The sequence below is a fragment of the Diceros bicornis genome, chromosome 14 (assembly GCF_020826845.1).
Source record: "Diceros bicornis minor isolate mBicDic1 chromosome 14, mDicBic1.mat.cur, whole genome shotgun sequence".
NCBI lineage: Eukaryota > Metazoa > Chordata > Mammalia > Perissodactyla > Rhinocerotidae > Diceros > Diceros bicornis.
Window position 1 is genome coordinate 42642741 of NC_080753.1, and position 19067 is coordinate 42661807.

The window sequence follows — 19067 nt, forward strand, 5'->3', positions numbered from 1 at the left end:
AAGAAGCAGCATCTGAAAATGACCAGTATATAAATGAGAGGGAAGAGTAGGCTGCTAATAGTTCATGGTCTCAGTGACTGAGAAGGTTGATTATAAACATGTCTGTCTTCAAAAATATAACCTTTGGTGAATTTTGAATGTTTGGCATATTTGTTTTGGACATAATGGCTTCTTAATTTTTTAAACTATAATTGTGACCATTTGTAGAGTGACTAATACTTTCTATGTTATTTCATTTAATTTTGGACATGCTAAGTTTGAGAGGCATATGGGGCATCCAAGTGGAGATATACATCCAAGTATATCCAAGAAGGTCAGAGAAGTGGCCTGACTCAGAGATATAAATTGGGGATTGTCATCTTTAGCTGGTGTTGAAAACCATAGGACTAGTTGAGATCTCCAGTAGAGTGAGGGTAGACATAGAAGAGAAGAGATCTCCACACAATCCAGACATGGGCTCAAGTTGGCCTAGATCAGAGAGGTGAACACCTAGACCTAGGGAAGGAAGCGGTTAGGAACCTGGATACTTTAATCCAGGCCTGACAGATGAGACCCAGGACCAGGGTAAAGGGTGAGGACAAGCTTAACCTCATATAAGTCTTCTTGTCTGCTATAGCCTCAGATTTTAATTTGTTGTTTTACAATAGTTCAAGTTCCACACTCTAATTAGGTACATGAACTTAATATCTCCCATATCTATTAGCTTACATTTTAAAAAGCTAAATATTATCTAATAATATTCTATTCAGATAGCTAATCTTTCCCCCTGCTGGGTGTTGGTAGCACCTCTCAATTAGATGTCACAGTTGGATTTTGTTAACAAGGTATTTCCTTCCTTGTCCAGAACATTAATTAGGAGTTAGAATAAGACAAGGTCTGCAGACCTCAACTTTTCTTTTCTGATTGAACGTGCTGCCTTGACTCATTCATTGTTCATGCTTCAGACAGCTTCCAAATGTGCCAATCCTTATTTGGGTCAATTTGAATTCATTTAGTAGGTTACATCTCTTAAGTAAAGCATTTGATGCTAAACCTCGGAACCAAATCTTTAATGCGGTGTTGCTATGACTATGTCCATTCCTCAATAAAAAGCCATTAAAGCAGCAGTAAGGGGATTTCACACTTGGTATATCACTTAGTTAGAGCTCAAGTCCTAGAAGGTCTCTAGGGAAATATAAAAAGTCTTAAAAAAAAACACACACACACTATAGTCCAGTTCCCAAATCTATTCATTGGAAAAGTATAAGTTGTCTCTATAATTTAAGGAAGAAAAAGAAATAGGTTGGCCAAAATCTTATTAAACTCGTCTAGTCTTGTGGTCAAACTCAGATCTTTGGGTGGAAACCCTTTCACCAGATTCCTCAGCACTTACCTATCACCTCAGTGCATAAAGAACCAGTGAGGTGCCACTTGGAGTCTGATTGATCATGGACCTATCTTCATGGGACAATTTGGGACAAAAATGAGTGCTTAACTGCAGCATACGTGAGCAGAAGAGCCACAAGGTTTTAGCAATGAAACCGACACAGAATAACAGAACAGTGTAAGTCAATGGATGGTTCTCAACCTAGATACTCAAAAGTTGGGTAAGACCACTCTGATTCCCCTCAGCTACTTTGCAGGACTCTAAGCTTCTGGATCTAAGCGCAAAGCCATCAAAAATTGCATATTGACAGATTTTCTTCAGCTCAGGGCATTCCATTGTAAGAGCCGCCAGCCTGAAGATTCCTACATTTAAACCTGAAGGCTGTGAAGAGAAGAGCTGTGGGCAACTGAGGCTGCTGGGCTGATGAGTGATGTGCACCCTCTCTCTTCAGCCAAGTACTGACTTTCTCAACAGTCTGTGTGTCTCCCCCAGGCCTGTTCCTATCCCTCATGATGGGTTGTTTGCATGAGGGGACCTCTGGGGCTTTATGCAGCCACAATTCACTCTTCTTCACCTCCTCCCTTCCTGAATTTAATGAATGTTCCTCTCTTCTCCAGAACAATTTTGTGGAAACCCCTTTCTTGTTTTCCTTGTCCTTCATCTATGTGTTTCTTATTTGGTGTTTAATAAGCTGTCAGTTCTTAGGATTATATAGGGACTTCGTGAGGAGAAAAATCAGGTTTTCTAGGTAATCAATTCTGTGTGGCTGTCAGAGCTCCTGTATTATCTTTAAAAATATTAAGAGAATCCTAATCTCCTAACCTGGCATTGTCCTCACCTTGCTCTTCACTTGCTTCCTGAGGACTGTCATCTCTTCTTCATCTCTCAGTAGAGCTTTATGCTCTCTCTTTTGAAAGTTTCCTTTTTAATAATGTAACATTTAGACTTTCAGACATGAATATTATGGTTGAAAATATAGGCTTTGGAGATAGATTTGGGTCTGAATTTCCACTCCACCCTTACCATATTTGACCTGTTAAAGTCTGTAATCCTCAGTTTTTTCATTTATAAAATGGGGATTAAAAATATTTATTTCATAAGCTTGTTGTGAGAATCAAATGAAACGTTTGAGAAATGCTTTGCACAGGGCTCAGCACAGAGTGCACAATCAGTTATTATGATTAAAATGCTCAATACTAGAATAAATGCTGACTGTGTTTCAATGAAAATGAAATACCACGTGTACTCAGTTGAGAAGACATCTTAAAACAATTTAACTTGAACTCTGTCCACCTACCTTTTCTTGTCCTGACTGTGCTGAAGCTCTAGAGTTGCTGCTTCATTATAATCCATCTTATTTTTGAAAAATCAGGAAAACTTTTCAAAAATTTCTTCAATTGGATCTTGAGATGAGATTGCTCTATTTAAGGACTGAAGGCAAAATTGAACTCAACTCCTACTTACTGGTCTATGGCAGTGATATGCACAGAGGGGATGAAAGGGAGGGACCAGAGTGAAGTTTTGCTCTCTTCCCCCCATTTACCAAATTTTCCCCAATTGGGAGCCTCCATAAGGTCAGGGACCATATCTTCCTTGGTAGGCTCTCCCTAAATGTTAGTTGAATGAATGAACTCACGTATTTATGTGAACTAGTTTACCAGATCATAATTTAAACTGAGAGAAAAGCATTAGGAGAGTGAGTGTTTTTGATGAAGGAGGGGATGTTCTAGGTCACTTTGAGACCCTACCTCTTGGCACAGAAAAAGCACCTCAGACTCAGCCTAATAAAAGGAACATAATGATGTGAATTCCAAACCACAGGGACTTGTCCTAGGCTTGCTCTGCCCTGATTGTCCTTTCTGGATTTGCTCTGCTCTGTCTCCTCGGCTGCCTCTGGCTGTAGCCCTCACTCCAGGCCTGGGTCCTGGTTTTCCTGCTCCTCTTGCCTCTCATCATCAGCTTAGGCTCCAGTCTCCTTGTCTATCTCTGCCCCCTGGGCTCCGCACAGCTCACACCCACTGCCTGGTGGGGATCCCTCTGGCTGACTCTCTCTGTGGTGAAGGACCCCAGTGAGAGCCATAAAGGATCAAGCTCAGCCTCTCTAGGCCCCCTTTCTGGCTCTGCCCTGGAGGGCCTGGTTTAAAAAAAAAAAAAAGAATTTCAAAACACAAAGCACTGCTGAGGAAACCTGGGTCTGTGCAAAATGCTGAAATGTGCCATATGCAATCTACCAGGCACCCTAAGAGGGAGCAAGAGCCATAATGGAGGTGGAGGGTCACAAGGAACACAGACAAGAGAGGCGCAAGGGTCTCAAAGGCAAACTTTACTTTCATCGTCATGGTTTATTCTTAGCTGGCTATTAGGTAACAACTGAAAACTCATTTCAGACAATTTGCATTAAGTGGCCTACTGTGTGCCAGGCCCTGTGTGATAAGATGCTGCCCTGTCCTTTGAGTCACAGGCTAGTAGAATACAAGATCCATAAACAAATAACGTCTGTGTAGCCTTTGACTCCCAGTTGATTCATCAGGCAGGCATCCCACATATAAAGTAGAGGAAGATGGGCACAGATGCTGGCCCAGGGCCAATCTTCCTCAGCAAAAAGAGGAGGATTGGCATGGATGTTAGCTCAGGGCTAATCTTCCTCAAAAAAAAAAAAAAAAGAAAGAAAGAAATCCTATTGATTCCATCTTCAAAATATATCTTCCTATACCAAAATATATTCTCATCTCTTCTACTTCCCCACTCTGATCCAAGCTGCCACCCTCTCTCCCTGGATGGCAGCAATGGCCTCTTGGCAGGTCTTCCTGATTCCCTCCTTGCCCGTTTCAGGCTCTTCTCAATCAACACAGTGACCAGATCGTGGCATCCTCTGCTTCAGACCCTCTAGTGGCTCTCCATCTCACTCAGACTAAAACCGAGTTCTCACAATAGCCCAAAAAGCCTGACAGGGTCTGGTTCCTCTTTAGTATCATCCTTGCTTACTCTGTTCCAGCCAGACTGGTTTCTTCCTGTTCTCGAAAATCCCAGGCACACCGTTGCCCCAGGGGCTTCGTGCTTGCTGCACCCTTGGTCCTTCTTCAGATCTCACCTTCTCAAAGGGCCTACCCTGACCACCTTGCTGAAAATTACACCTTCTCCCTTTACCCCATCCTAGCTCTCCCGCTGGCATTGCCATCCCTTGCCTTGTTCTACTTTTTCATTTTTTCCATGACACTCATTACCCTCTATCATGCAATATAATTTATTATTTATTATGTTTATCATCATTGTCAGTCTCTCCTTTGTCTGTTTTGCTCGCTGTTGACTCCCCAATGACTAGAACAGTGCCGGGGGCATAGCAGGTATTTAATGAATATTTGTGGAATGAATTAAATTGATGACTATGATGTCAAGACAATGATATGCACAAGGAACTATAGGGGCACAGAGGAGAGGTACTTGGATTCACTATGGAAGAAGGTTATGGAAAATTTTCCAGAGCAAGTTGATGTCTAACTGAATCTTGAAGGATGAGCAAGAACCAGGAGAAAAAAAGTAAGGAAAAATAACTAAGCTATGTTAAGAAGTCAGAAATAGTGATTTAATATTATAGTTGGAGGTGGAAGGAAGCCCCTGAGAGTCAAAGGTATTCAAAGAAATACTGGAAACATGCTGGAGTTCCTAAATGCAAGTATTTCATTGTGTAGTGCTTGTTTTATAAGTTAATAAAATCTAGATAACAACAGCCAGTGCTAACAAAATGTCAAATCAATGTTGAAAAAATGCTCAACTGGAAGAATAATCTCCTTGTTATTCTCTCCCCCAGGCAGTTTCAGTCTAATTTCCTTTTTCATATTATTGATTCTATCAGAGTTTCACTGGAACTTAGGTCAGAAGGAACCTAGAGATTTCCCTGTAGCTGGGAAACTGCTTCCTGCTTCAAGGGGATTTCCCACTTCACATTTTGGTGCTGAGCGTATATTTACTCAGGATTTCAAACATCATTTTGCCTGCTATTAAAACAGATCAACATAGTAAGAAGCCAAATTATTTCCTTGATTGAGATCCTGGCCTGGGGTTTGATTCTGTCCTTGGCATCGGCTTGGCTCCTTTCCAGGCTGTTTCCAAGTTATCATGGTCACGAGCACTTTCTCCCTTCTCAGGGCAGATGCCCTTGACAGGGGGCAGCATTCAGAGTAGTCAGAGTACAGAGTGAGAGCCGGGAAGGGTCCAGAGCTGAAAACCAGGAGAGTTCAGCTTCTAGTTCAACTGGTGCCTTTGGCTCAGTAACTTAACTTTTCCCAGTTATCTGACCTTTAAAATGAGTTTAAGAATTCAAATTGGTGATGACTCAGTCACTTACCCTTTCTAAGCCTCAACCATCAGATATATAAAATAGCATGAACAACACCAACACTGTAGAGAAGTTGTTAGAAATAATACAGTATTGGAAAACATCAGTTAAAGGCCTAAATAGATCAACCTAGTGGTACACATTTTAACAGGAACCTGCAAGCTCTTTTAGGTGATGTGTATCCCCAACTATTCACCAGAAAGTTCAGTAAGGTAAGTCTGCTCAAAAACTTTTTATATAATATATATAACAATTCTATAAGTAATTAAGCATTTACCAGATATTTTTTGATTTCTTATTGATTAAGAAACCTACAGAGTTTGATTGGGATGAAGCACACATCTGAGGATGGGAAGGGGCTTGGGAGAGGCAAAAAGTAGAGAAAGAAGGCAGATCACATTCAATAGCAATTGTTGATTAGTACTGGGAGAAATGCATCAAGTTAGGTACTGAAACAGATTATGAAGATGAGTCCCCCAAAGGCAACTTCTCCTACTCCACCACTTTCCAGGGAGCTTTGACACTGAAATAATCTCAGGGTCATTTAGGACAGGATGCCATGAGAGCCAAGGGAAATAATGACAACAGGGACCATAGGAACCACCACAATACGAGCTAACATGTTTTGAGCATTCATTGTGTCCTAGACACTCTGTGAAGTGCTTCATATACATCAGCTCACTTTGCCTTCACAGTAACTCAGTACTATTAATCCCCATTTTATGGGTAAAATAAATAACGTTGAGAGGCTTGACAATTTCCCAAAGTCGTAGCAAACAAGTGGCAGAGGTGGGACGGACATCTGCCATCTATCTGACTCTCAACTGCTCCAAATCAACGCACTAAATGCGTAGAATCGTCCTCCATGGTGAGAGGTGGCTCCCGTATGTTTGGTCCAGGTTGTCTAAGTCCCTGTTGACTTGCTTCTGTGTGACTTTGATTAGCATTGAGGTTATTAGCCTGGTGCTTATTGACCTAATGTTGACTGGACTTTCCAGGTCTCCCCAAGGACAGCTGAACAGCTTTCTGTCTTAAATACGTGCAGTCTCGTCCAGAGAGAGGCTAAAGCAGCTTCATTTTAGCCGATGTTTTCCATAGATGAGGTTTTCTCATGCATTCATTTAGTCTGCGAACACTTATTGAGTACTTACCGTGTGCCAGACACTGTTTCTGGGCCCTGGGGAGGCAGCAGGAAAGCTGCCCCCAAGGAGATCACATTGCTCAGCAACTTACCATGGTGCCAGTATATTCATCCAGCTTCGCCTCAGAAATGGTCTTTTTGTGGTGGAGGAAGAGGTCTTGGAGAAAGTTCTGTGAGACCAAGAGAAGAGTTACATTTTATGTAGTGAGTAAATAAACCACAAATATCTCAAGAGGCCTTATTTTAAGGATTGTGGTTTGTTTGTTTCAAAAAGGAAATAAAATGCTTTAGCAAGCCATAAATCCAAGAAAAAAGAACTGATGCTATTTAAAGGGAGTTCTTGGAACCCAGAGAATAGATCTAGGCATTAAAAAAGCGTCAAAAATCTTCAATTATGTCTCTTTCCCAGAGAGAACAATGTCACCAGCACTTTCTAAACCTCTAAACACAAATAAGTATTTTTTTAAAAGTAGCAAATATATATCCATTTTTCTTGGAAACATAGAAATCAAACTCATGATACACATATATCAAATTCCCAGTGATGAAAAAACCACCCTTCACCCAGAGACAGTTCCCAGCAACACTTACACGAAGTTCAGCAGCCGATATAAAGCCACTGCTGTCAGCATCGTATTTGCGCCAAATCTGAAATACACGAAAGCCATGAATCCATTTATCCCCAAATAATTTGGGCTTGACTTACGCTGCTGTCTAGTATGGTTCAGCATCTGAAAACAGTACTTAAAAGGGTGCAAATAAGACTTTGCAGAGGGAGCTTTAGGCTTTCTTTGGTGACAGCAATTGTTTGGGCAGAACTTACTAGAAGTGAATCACTGCATTTACTTGGAGCCATGTAGGAGGACCACAGTGCACTCACTGAAAGGGATCTTTTGGAAAGCTCCAAATGGAAGGCTGTGAAGCAATGGACTTCCATTTGGGACAATATGGCAAACTAAGAAACGTTCTCTGTACTAAATTCCTAAAAATGCAGAATACTCTCAAGACAACTCTTTAAATATACAGCTCTGCTGGCAAGAAGGTGAGAGGACTTCTAAGAGGCCAGACTTAGTAGGAAAGCATAAACCCAGAGAAGTCATGTATGACTGAAACCAAAGTCTGTCCCAGGTACATCTGCCAATCTCTGACAACTTAGCTGCAGCTTTCTCAGAAAACGCACGCAGGGGAGACAGGAGACAAACCCTGGGGCCCACGCAAGGTGGAAAGTCAAACAGAGGCACCTGCAGAAGACTAAAACCCCAAATAGCAATAACCTTGTTGAAAGCATGGACTTCTCCAAAATAGACTGTGCTGCAGAAAAGGCCCCTAAAGAATCCTGCCTGTGTGGCCTTGGCTCTGGGTAAAGGGAATGAAACATCTCTGATAATTCCCGGTGATGAGCCAACCCCTTCGTTGGTTTGAGGACAGCATTTATCCAGCTGAAGACACAATTACTAAACTGGAAGACAGAACAGCTGAACATTTTCAAGGAAACACTGAAGTGCTTTCTTTAGTAAGTAGTGAGATTTTGACCTCCTCTGGTTCTTCCACGCACAAGCCTCATAAATTAGCAAGTTCACTAACTTGCATACAAAATGAAAAAGTAGTACTAAGCATTTTTTTAATTGACAGATTTTCCTTTGATGTAGATTGGGTTACCTGTGTCACCAACTGCAGGGACCTTAATTCTAGAGCACAGTCAGGGCCCTGCCTGAACACCCTGCAGGGACAGTGGGAGAAGCTGATGCTGATGCTGATATTTAGTGAGAAGCGTTCAGAAGCTTCACCTCTTTCAGTCCTGGTCACCAACATTCCTGCCTGAATTTAACCAGACTTATAAAATCATCTAGTTAAATGTGATTTCTATTCTAACTTTTATGGTGTGAGTGTACCAAAACTAGGAATGAGAATTTCAAATAATAAAAACATTTTTACATGCTTTTTTCATGCTATTCTCCAAACATTTTCCATCTAAATTTTTTTATAATTTTACTACAACTGAGCCATTGGAGGGCCAAAGATTTTTATGTAAATACTATGCCTGCCTGTCTTTAAGGAATACAAGCAAGATAAAGAGACTTCTGGGCAAACAAAAATTGTTTATTACCAGCAGACCCTTAGTAAAGGGTGTACTCTAGGAAGGAGGAGGAACACAAAGAAGGAAAATCTAAGATACAAAAAGGAATGGTGCACAAAGACAATGGGAAGTGTAGGCAAATTGAAACAAATCTTGACTGAATAAAATTTGTGGGGCTAAAGAAGACAAGATGGAACTAATACCCTGGACAATAATGGCATGTGAGCTGATAGGTGTATGTTAGGATCAAAGCGTTGTAAGGTCCTGTGGTTCAGAGGGAATGTAATGACATTAACTTGGAATTTCTTAAAATATATAGGATTGTAATAGGTTATAACAAATTTAATTTAAAAAAAGAATTTGAGAATCCAAAGTAATATTTTTTCTTAATTGTGTGGAGAAAGGGAAAGCTTTTGTTTACAGAAGAAATTGACAAACTAAAAGGAAGGAGGAAAAAATGGAATAAGTTAAAAAAAAAAGGAAGCCTCCATAATGCCATTTCCTTTTCCCATTTCTCAAGATTATTCAAGGCTACACAAGGCCTAACATTCTAATACTTTTTTTCTGATTATAAAAGTAAATCATATTCATTGTACAAAATTAATGAAAGACAAAAAGAAGAAAACTGTAATCTCCAGGAATCCCTACCCCAGAGATAGTTGCTTATTATTTCTATTTGTTTCCTTTCCATCGTGTTTCTATTATAAACATGACAAAACTGAATTGGAGGTCATATTGTCTATCCACTTGGGTGGTCTGTTTACTATTTTTATTTAAAATTGTTTTGTGGGCATTTTTAAACTCAATTAAAATTATTTTGAAAATGTCATTTAAAATTATTTGTGAATAATTATGATTCTACACACAATCGGAAAATACAAAAATACGAAGAATATGAAAATCATCTGAAATCTTAACACTTAAAAACAAGCAATATTTATCTTGTATGTATTTACCTATTGTCTTATTTATGCAGGTGTTAGGATGAATAATTTTTTAAACAAAATTAAGATCCTAATGCATATACAATTTTGTCGCTTAATATTATAATGCATTTCCTCCATGTTATTAGATATTCTTTGAAAACTTGATCTTTAGTGATGCATAATATTTCACAATGGGGCTTTTCTCTCATGAACCTCCAGTGCGGAGAAGAATATGAGCATATTGCAGGTGCTTATAAGTATTTGTGGAATAAAGGAATCGTATGAATGTATTATAATTTACCTAATTTTCCTTTCATTGTTAGCAATTTGTTATTTTCAATTATAACTATAAGTAACCATAAGCAACACTTAATGAACATCATTGTGCAGAAAACTCGTCTACATCTCTGATTCCATCCTTAAGATAGATGCCTGGAGAAATAGAATTATTAAGGCAAAGGATAAAGATTTTTTTTAACTAACTCCTGATAAGGAAATTTTAAAGGATCTTGATTACATTTTTGCAAAATAGTTTTCCAGAAAATTATCCAATGTGCATGCCTACCAAGAGAGCATGAGCGACAATCTCAGTGCTTCCTTGCCAGCACTGCATATTTTTGTTGATCTTCTTAAAATCTTTACCACTTTGGTAAAAATTAGTTGTTTTTAATTTGCATTTCTTTGATTACCAGCATATATTTATTATATATTCACATTTCTTTTGTGAATTGACTATGCACGTGCTTGCTCAATTTTACATGACTTCCACTTGGCCAGAAGGTAAATAAAGTCATGCAAAAGGGTGCTAAGTTATTATCTCCTAAATAGGGATTTGATAACTGTTTCAGGAATGGTGTCCTGGATGCAGTAGCTGTTTTAATCTGACACTCTGGCCTTGGAGAAACCCTGCTCTGCCCTTCCCTGGCCTTTTTTCACCAACAGACAGTTAACACCTAGAGGCTAAAAGAAGAGATAAAAGGATTCTGCCTTTAGCTTTTACTCAAGTGCAATGATTGCAAACAGAAGGCCTGCTGGCTGGATCGGCACTCTAATAAGTTGTGTTTTGATTGTACTGTGCCTTCAGAACTAGAATTAGTTGCCAATATTTAAAAATAAGTAGTTTCACACGGAGTCTAGATGTCGACAGCATTTTTAAGAGGCAGCAGTTCACTAGAGCTCCACAGGGCTACCGGCTCTAGATGGGAAATGTGCCCTCCAGTCTCCACGGTCCCGTGCCCGAGCCTCCCATTACATTCCTCAGCGTAGTATCTGCCTGGCCCTTTGTCCAAGCCCTCCCCCTGCCCAGGCTGAAGGAGTTTGTCAGCTCAGGAGCAGCCTAGGTCAGCCCACTGAGAGAGTACACTAGGGCTGGGGGCCAAAGTCCCTGCTCATCGCCAAGGGATTCTTTGCTTGGTCTCATCCTCTGTGGGCAGCTCTCCCTTGGGGACTGGGCAGAAGTGGTGGCAGCCACAGAAGGTGACTCTTCTCAACCTTCATCCTCCGCAGAGACACAACCAAACACTTACCTGCATAAACTCCACACTGCTGTCCAAGGGGGTTTCCTGGCGAAAGAGCAGAAGAAAGTTTTCATCCTCGGACAAGAACATGCTGGCAAGCTAAGGAAATGGGGAGAAATAGCAGTCAGTGACATTGCCGGTGCTCTCTGGGTAAAAGGCGTGGTGGAACATATTATAGGGCAGAAGATCTTGGCTCTCTCAGGATGGAGAGCCCAACTTGCAGTTCTGTGCCCTTGATTATCATTTATGATTCACTGATTCTTTCAAAAAGTATTACACCCTTATTAGACATGAAACACTATGTGTATCTGCCTTCCATAAGCTTACAATCCAAAATTATTATTATTATCATCATCATTATTTAATAATAAATTTGTTAGTACTTAATATGTTCTAGACACTATTCTAGAACCTCCAATATTATATTAGTTTAACTCTATAATAATAATAGAAAATAAAAATAGCAAATAATTCTTACACGTGCCATGAGTTTTTCTAGATGCTTACATATGCTAACTCATTTAATCCTAACAACCTATAGGGTACACAACACACCATTGTTATTATTTATTAGTTAAGGAAACTGGGCTACCCAGAGATAAGGAACTTGCCATAGTTATGTAGTTAAGTGGTGGAGTCAGGACTTTAAGCCCACACTTTTAACTACTATGCTATGCTGGTGAGATGCTGAATATATGAATCACTTCAGTGCCATATGCAAGAGCAGAAATGATTGCTGTCTGGCTTAATTCTTGAGTGTTGGCTATGGTTTATATTCTTTTGTATTATTAGTGTCTATATGATACTATAATGGTTGGGTCACCTGTCATAAATTCAACCATCTAGCTTTCTATATGAGCACCAGTTCTATTGGTTTACTTCACTCGCTCTCATGAACAAAGGTAACGTTTTATTCTCCTGCGTGGTTATAACACTTGCTTCAGCACATAGGCATGTTTGGCTGGGTTCATTGCCAAACCTGGGGTATTGCAGTGTATATTGTCTTCTTTCTGAGTTGTCCCCCGTAAACAATAGCCATTTCTTCTATAACCAGGTAGTTCTCTCAGCGTCTTGTACAATGCCAGGGAATGAGTCCAGAGCAAATGCTTTTGGTAGGTGCTAGGCATGATTAGCCCACACTCCTATTCATATTCTCTAATTGGATGTGGGTCAGCTCAAGGATACATCATGTGAATAATAGCTATCATATATTGAGTATCTACTGTGTGGCAGGCACTGGCAACGTGCTTTTCATTTATCATCTCATTAAATTCTCACACCAATCCTTTGGGTAAGTATAAATACCTCCTTTTACTAATGGGAGGAAGCACAGTGCAGTGCATAAGTGATAGTCTTTAGAGTGGATCCAAATTCCTTCTCCGTTATTCACCTATTATTTGATCTTGGACAATTTAATTGGTATCTCTCTGCCTCAGTTTCCTCATTTGTAAAATGGGGATAATAGTATTTATATTCTGGTGCTTATGTGAAGACTAAAAGTAAAATGATGTACTATTTATAAACTATTTAGCAAAGTCCCTGGTACATATTAAACATTTAATAAATCATAACTGCCATGTTGATGAAGATGGTGTAATTGAGGCTCAGAGAGATTAAGTAGCTTGCCCAAGATTTGATATTCCACCATGTTGACTTTATGCTTTTTCTACCCACCCACACAAGGTCAACTGGAACTGGGAACTGCTCTTCAGGACTAAGCAGTGTTTTTTCACATAGGGATAGCACAGGCTAAGAAACCAAATTAAAATGTAATTCACTGGTCCTAAGTCTTTAAAACCCACTCTGCTTTCAATTTTGATTGGAGTGGCACAGAGGGGCCCTGAACAAATCAAATACACAGATAGACCCCAAGCCTCACTTTAGCTCCAAGTTGTAACTCTTTCTCCAGCTTACTTTTGACTAAAATGTCTAAAATGTGTCAATGTGGGCTGATTTTTATGTCATGACTTACTTGTAATTGGAGTAAGTGAAATAGTCAATGGTATAGCAGAAGAAGGTAGGGGAGACCTTGCTACTCTTTAAACTCAGAGACTCCTGAAGTTTCAAGGTGCCTGGGGACTGACATGGTCCTACACCATCAGCTTGTCTACAGACAACCTCAATTATGCTCATTTGCAGGACTCCATGACAAAATAGTTGGCATGGATGTCAAGGTTGTTGCCAAGTTCCCAATTGCTTCAGGAAAGTCTGCCTGTTATTAGTAAGATAATGACATAGTTTTCAATTATTTACCATGTTTCATTAATTCATTTATTAAGTCTACAAATATTTATTGAGCACCACTATATGCTACGCTCCGTTCTAGGGGCTAGAGAATACAGCCATGAACATGTTGTCATGAATAGTTTGCTATTTCCAGCTTGATCCTTGCACTTACTTTTCCATTAATTGACACTTTGATACTTTTACAGCAGTTATAGTGCAAGTTGTTGGTTACACATATAATTTTTGCCTTTCAGTAAAAATTTGGGAAACAGCTACACTCATATATCTAGGGTTTAGTTTATTAGTTTTCTGAAAAGGCAGTCTCCTGGTGAACATGTCCATTTTTTATAAGGAATTTTTTATAAGTTGAATTTGAACAGGACACTGTGCAAGAGACAAATATTAGATCAAGTAATTGAAAGGCCTCCAGCATATCAATTTCCCAAATATTAAAGTGTAAATATTGATTGACCTAAATAAAATGATAAAAGAATCATACACTCTTTATTACTAAGCAGATGAAAAAGGAGAAGTGATTACTTCAAAAATGCTATCTAGGCCAACTGCCTTGCAGAGCGTTCTAATTTCCCAATCAAATGTAAGATTTTCATTATCTTTCAAAGGAAATTATCGCCCATGAAGGCACAGTCAAGAAAGGTACAGTCCTGAAAGGTACCTCTTTCATCTGTATGCGACCATCTTTAGAGACATCGTGGGTGGCCATAAATTGCTGTTTCACCTTCTGCACATTTTCTTCCATGACCGCATCCTACAATAGGCCAGAGAGAACGACATTAAAGCCACTGGGATTCCAAAAATGTAGTTAGGATATCAAATATTCAGAGCATACAGCCTGATAATTATGTTAGTCTAACCTGGAAAGCAGGTCACTTAGCCATTTAAAGTGAGCCTACCGTGTTGTAGAAGAGAGAACAGTGATGGAAATTTCTTGAGCAAACAACCACTAGAATCTTGTCTAGGTAAGACATAGCTAGTGAGCTCCTATAATATGAATGAAGAGAAGCTTAGAGACTAGAGTGTTGAAAGAATGAATTCTAACATCATTATATGCTTTGTTGTGACAAAAGACTATGTTATAATGAACATACAGACTTTCTTCCCAAGAACTTAGAGGTTTTGATCTATTTTTAAGTGAAAAGTCCACTTCTTCTAGGCCCCCAGGTTGCCATAGCTCATTCTCTTAATCTTCTCCTTAGACTCACTGAGGAAAAAATAATTAGAAGGGGAATACAATTAAGGAGGAAATGAAAGTAATAATTGTTGAATTGCCAAAGATGTCACATCTCCTTCCCATGTACAACCTTTTCTACACATTAAATTGTTCTTCATCAGTGAACTGCAGGGTTATTGTAAAGAAAGATGACATATGTGATCAACAACGGAGAATGAATTCTGCTGAAGACTCCAGACTCGATCAATCATGCTAAATTCATCGTCTCTAGTACTACCACATTATCCCTGCCAACTAGACTTCCTCATATGACACTCCACTAAATACAAAGAGACTAGCCTCTCTGGTCTGGGCATCATAGTGTGTGTGTGTGTGTGTGCGCGTGCGTGTGCACGCACGCGGGCGTGTTTGGGTGCATGGGTTCTGCCAGGATAGCAGTCATTTCTGTATCTCTAAAATACAGTGTCTGTGGAATGAATAACTGATTCTTTATGGTGAGCTAGGCATTGCCAAAAGAAGTTAACTAACATAGGCCATGTTGATGAAAAATTAGACTTCAAAGTAAATAAATGTGAAGCCAAAGAAGACATAGCCAGATTCTACATGCCACTTTCAGTTTGAAGGCACAGAACCTTGACTTCTGTCCTCTCAGACCTCTAACCCCAAAGACCATGACTATTCCTTGGACCTAAAGCAAAAGAGCCTAGGGCTCCCTCTGTTGTAATTTCTATCAGCACCAATCCTGCCCACCTTGTCTGAGACTCTAGGCTCCAGTAGGGCGCTTACCATCTTGAAGCATTGAAAGAACCCCAGGATGTGCTACAATCTGTACATGAAGAATGTATACACAGCCACAGAAAGCAATGCTCTGCAATGGGCTGGCTAGATCTAGACCCAGTTCAGAAACCAATTCTGAGCATTTGAAAAGAAAAAGGTGGGCAAGGGGGTGGGTGAGTAACAGAAACAGCAGAAAGAGCGGCTGATGGTTCCATTAAGTCAATCCCCACAGAGGCTTTGAGGAGCAGGTAATTACAAGCAGGCTGGTTGCTCTCCAAGATTGATGAGCAGGCAGCTTTCTGTTAGAAACCTTAAAGTTCCTTCTTCTGAGGTCTCTGTGACCTGCTAATCAGGAGAGGAGAGTAGAGCTATTCAGACCTCTGAAGAAATGCTTGCCACTCCTAAACACCAGAGTGAGGTGCTGCCTGGTCACGGAGGGCTCCTTGCTGCTGGTTCTGTACTCGCTAGGGCATCGCTGATTAAAAGTAGCTGTCACAAATAGTGACTGTCTCTCGGCTTAAAAGGCTTCCACTTTGGAAGTCCTGCACTCTTGTTAAGGACATGCTTAGGGCCTACTCATTCTCAGCAGCGAAAAAGCCCAGAATTAGGAATAGTTTCCTTAATCACGGTTGTCCAGGTAGCATGGAGTGCTTAGTGAAAGTCCCTGTAACCATACTCCCCAGGGTAATGCCTCAGCATTTTGAAAAGGAACAATGGCAGATGATACCATTTCTGGGTAACAGTTTAAACAGTTTATCGCCTTGGCTCCAAAAGCTCTCTCCTTAGCCAAGTGCTGAGGAGAGGTACCTGGGGCTGCTGCCATAGCTCAGCAGGACTGGCCTGATTATATTATAATCCCCTCTGCAACAGGTAGTCATTGTTCCTGGAGGGACAGAGGGTGAAAGGAGAGGCAAACTGACTTAGGGTGCTTTAAAATGCAAGATCTTAAGCAGACTCCAAAGGTACTAAAATACCTAGTGAGAGGCAGACAGACAGAGACCAAGAGGTCTGTGTGGCTGTTGGAGGCAGATGGCAGCCTCTTTTATTCTGAGTTGGCTGTTCCCCTCACCCCCCCTTGTCAAAATAGCCTCCTGGAGCTCTCCTTGGTGGTGCAGAGCTCCTTGTCCTCCTCACTGGGCTCCTACATGAAAGTGTGATGTGCTCCAATATTCTTCCATGTAAACAGTTGTATCTGAGGTTAAGCTGTCTTCACAATTCATTCTAAATTCGACTGTTTCCAGAGCTACTCTCCTTTCCCTTCAGCCCCTGATGGAGTCTTTACCAGATTCTCCCATCCCCAGGCTGCTGTCTCTGTGTGTGTTTTTCCTCTGTGTTGGTACAGGGATCTTCAAAAGTTAATCTACATCTCTCAAGGCCGGATTTACCCTCAGGGAGGGACATGGACGCTGGATAGATTGGTTTACATTTATACCTGGGCTCTGGGTATGTTGGGTATTTTCTGGTTTGTCATTCCCTAAGAAATCTGTAACCTCCTCTAATAAAGCGAATAATGGAAAAAATGATTTTAAATGGTTTGTTTGTGATTTGCTCTCAAAGGGGTATCAAATGCATTAAATGCCCAGAACCTTAAAGCCCTTAACATCTTTTCCACCTTTTTGAGCAAAGTGAACTGCCTTATCTTCAGGTTTAAACCCATTAGCAGAGACATAACCAAGGAGACGTTCAAAACTGAGTTGTTTCAATCTACAGTTAGGATCTCTGAGTGGATGACAGATGTTATACTGAAAGTAAGTGACCAGCACGTCTAATGCTACAGTTGTACCTCTTATAAAACCTGCCTAAATCCCTTCATGTTGCTAGGAGAGGGAGAAAACCTACATGCATGCAAGGAAGAAAAGCGGTCAGATGGGATTAATAGGTACAAATCAACATAAGACTTGAACGCTGCTTGTATTTCACTGAGACACACAAATTAATGCTTAGTGGCACAAGTACTTACATCAGTACCCAATTTCGTCAACATGTGGTGAAAGAAAACATCAAGCTCCTTCTCTTCTATGTAACCTTTTTCTAAATACAAGAAGATATGCATAAATAATAGTCACATATATATAGAATAACGTGACATTTAGTATTTATCTAAATTTGTTTTTAATCTCGTAATTTATAAAATCCCCTTGGATACTATTCTTTGCTATTCCAATAACTAAGTGTGAACATCTGCCTCCAGAAAACATGGATTTGAATAGTAAACACATATTCAAGAGTAAATGCTTTGTGCTGGGTTTATATGAATATTGGAAAAGGAAAGCTATTAAATACATGAATTTTAATCCACAAATAAACACAAGTTTTAGAATAAAATCCAACCCAAGGAGTTTGGAAGCTTGGAAAAATTTAATGGATGTAAGTATTGAATCTTAGTTTGCAGGATCAAGACACATACTTTAGATATTTTCTTTACAGTAGTTTATTAATAAAGACAAAGCAAAAGTTAAGTACCATTCTCTTTTCAAATAGTTTTTTTTGGGGGGGGGCGTGAGGGTAGTGTTTTTTTGAAAGCCTATCAAATTCATCCTCCCTTTGAGAGAGTAGGAGTTATACAATAAAGTCACTGAGTGAAAATGAGCACGTTTAGGGAGGGCTGACATTCAGGTATCTGAAGTCAGCCCACAAGTCTCTAATATATATAATGATATATATATCATTGATATATATATCAATGATATATATATGACATATATATATGATGACATATATATCAATGATATATATATATATCATTATATATGTGGTATATCATTACACGCACGCACACACACATAGGGAAGGGGGGCAAGTCCCTCCTCTCACCCTGAACTTTCAAAAGTTATGTAGGTGTGTAACTCCAGTATACCAAACGTCTGCCAGGTGTGCTGCGTTAGGTATACTGCGTTAACAACGCTGGAAGACGACTTTCCCTGCAACGAAAGACGTACAGGAAGGGGAAAATTCAGGTCCTTTCAGCAAGACCGGGCGTGGAGCCACGTCTACACCTGAATGTGCAGGTGGCTGGTTCTACTCACCCTCCACGTCAAATCGCTGCCAGACCTCCCAGAAGCCAGCGGCGTCCAAGCGCCCCTGCGTCTTTTCGCGGGCGCTGTCCATGGTATTGACCACAAAGCTTAGGCACCGGCAGGGAAGGAATACCTAGAGAACTTTGGTGACGACTCCTTTGCGATATTTTCTGACTCCCTCGTCTGCTTCTTTCGCTCTCTGATTTGCTTTGAACACCTGTCTGTGGGGCGGACGCGAGGGCAGCTGGCGAGACGGCTGGTGGCGCCTTGCCGTCGCCGCGCAGTCCCCAAGCCAGGACAGCGGGCTCTCAGCGACACCAGCTGCTTGGAGCCCGCCCCGTTCCTGGCGCGTAGGTCCCTGCCCCGCCCTGCGCGCTGTCTTCGGTAGATCCACAGGGGAGCTCTTGCCTGCCTCAGCGCTGTGGGGAATTCGGGCAGAAAGGAGCTGTCTCCTGGTGTCCATGGCTCATGCCTTTAACCTTTAACTTGTTT

General features: G+C 40.5%; 1 protein-coding gene across 1 annotated transcript in view; it reads right to left on the reverse strand.

Moving 5' to 3' along the window:
- Positions 1-18666, reverse strand: part of SCGN (secretagogin, EF-hand calcium binding protein) — a 37793-nt gene extending 19127 nt beyond the window's left edge. The window contains exons 1-6 of the mRNA XM_058555130.1: positions 18585-18666; positions 17519-17589; positions 14266-14358; positions 11373-11462; positions 7435-7491; positions 6936-7013 (exon numbers count right to left, since the gene is read on the reverse strand). Coding sequence (XP_058411113.1) covers positions 6936-7013; positions 7435-7491; positions 11373-11462; positions 14266-14358; positions 17519-17589; positions 18585-18666 — 471 coding nt within the window. The remainder of the gene's footprint in view (positions 1-6935; positions 7014-7434; positions 7492-11372; positions 11463-14265; positions 14359-17518; positions 17590-18584) is intronic.
- Positions 18667-19067: the final 401 nt, after the last annotated feature.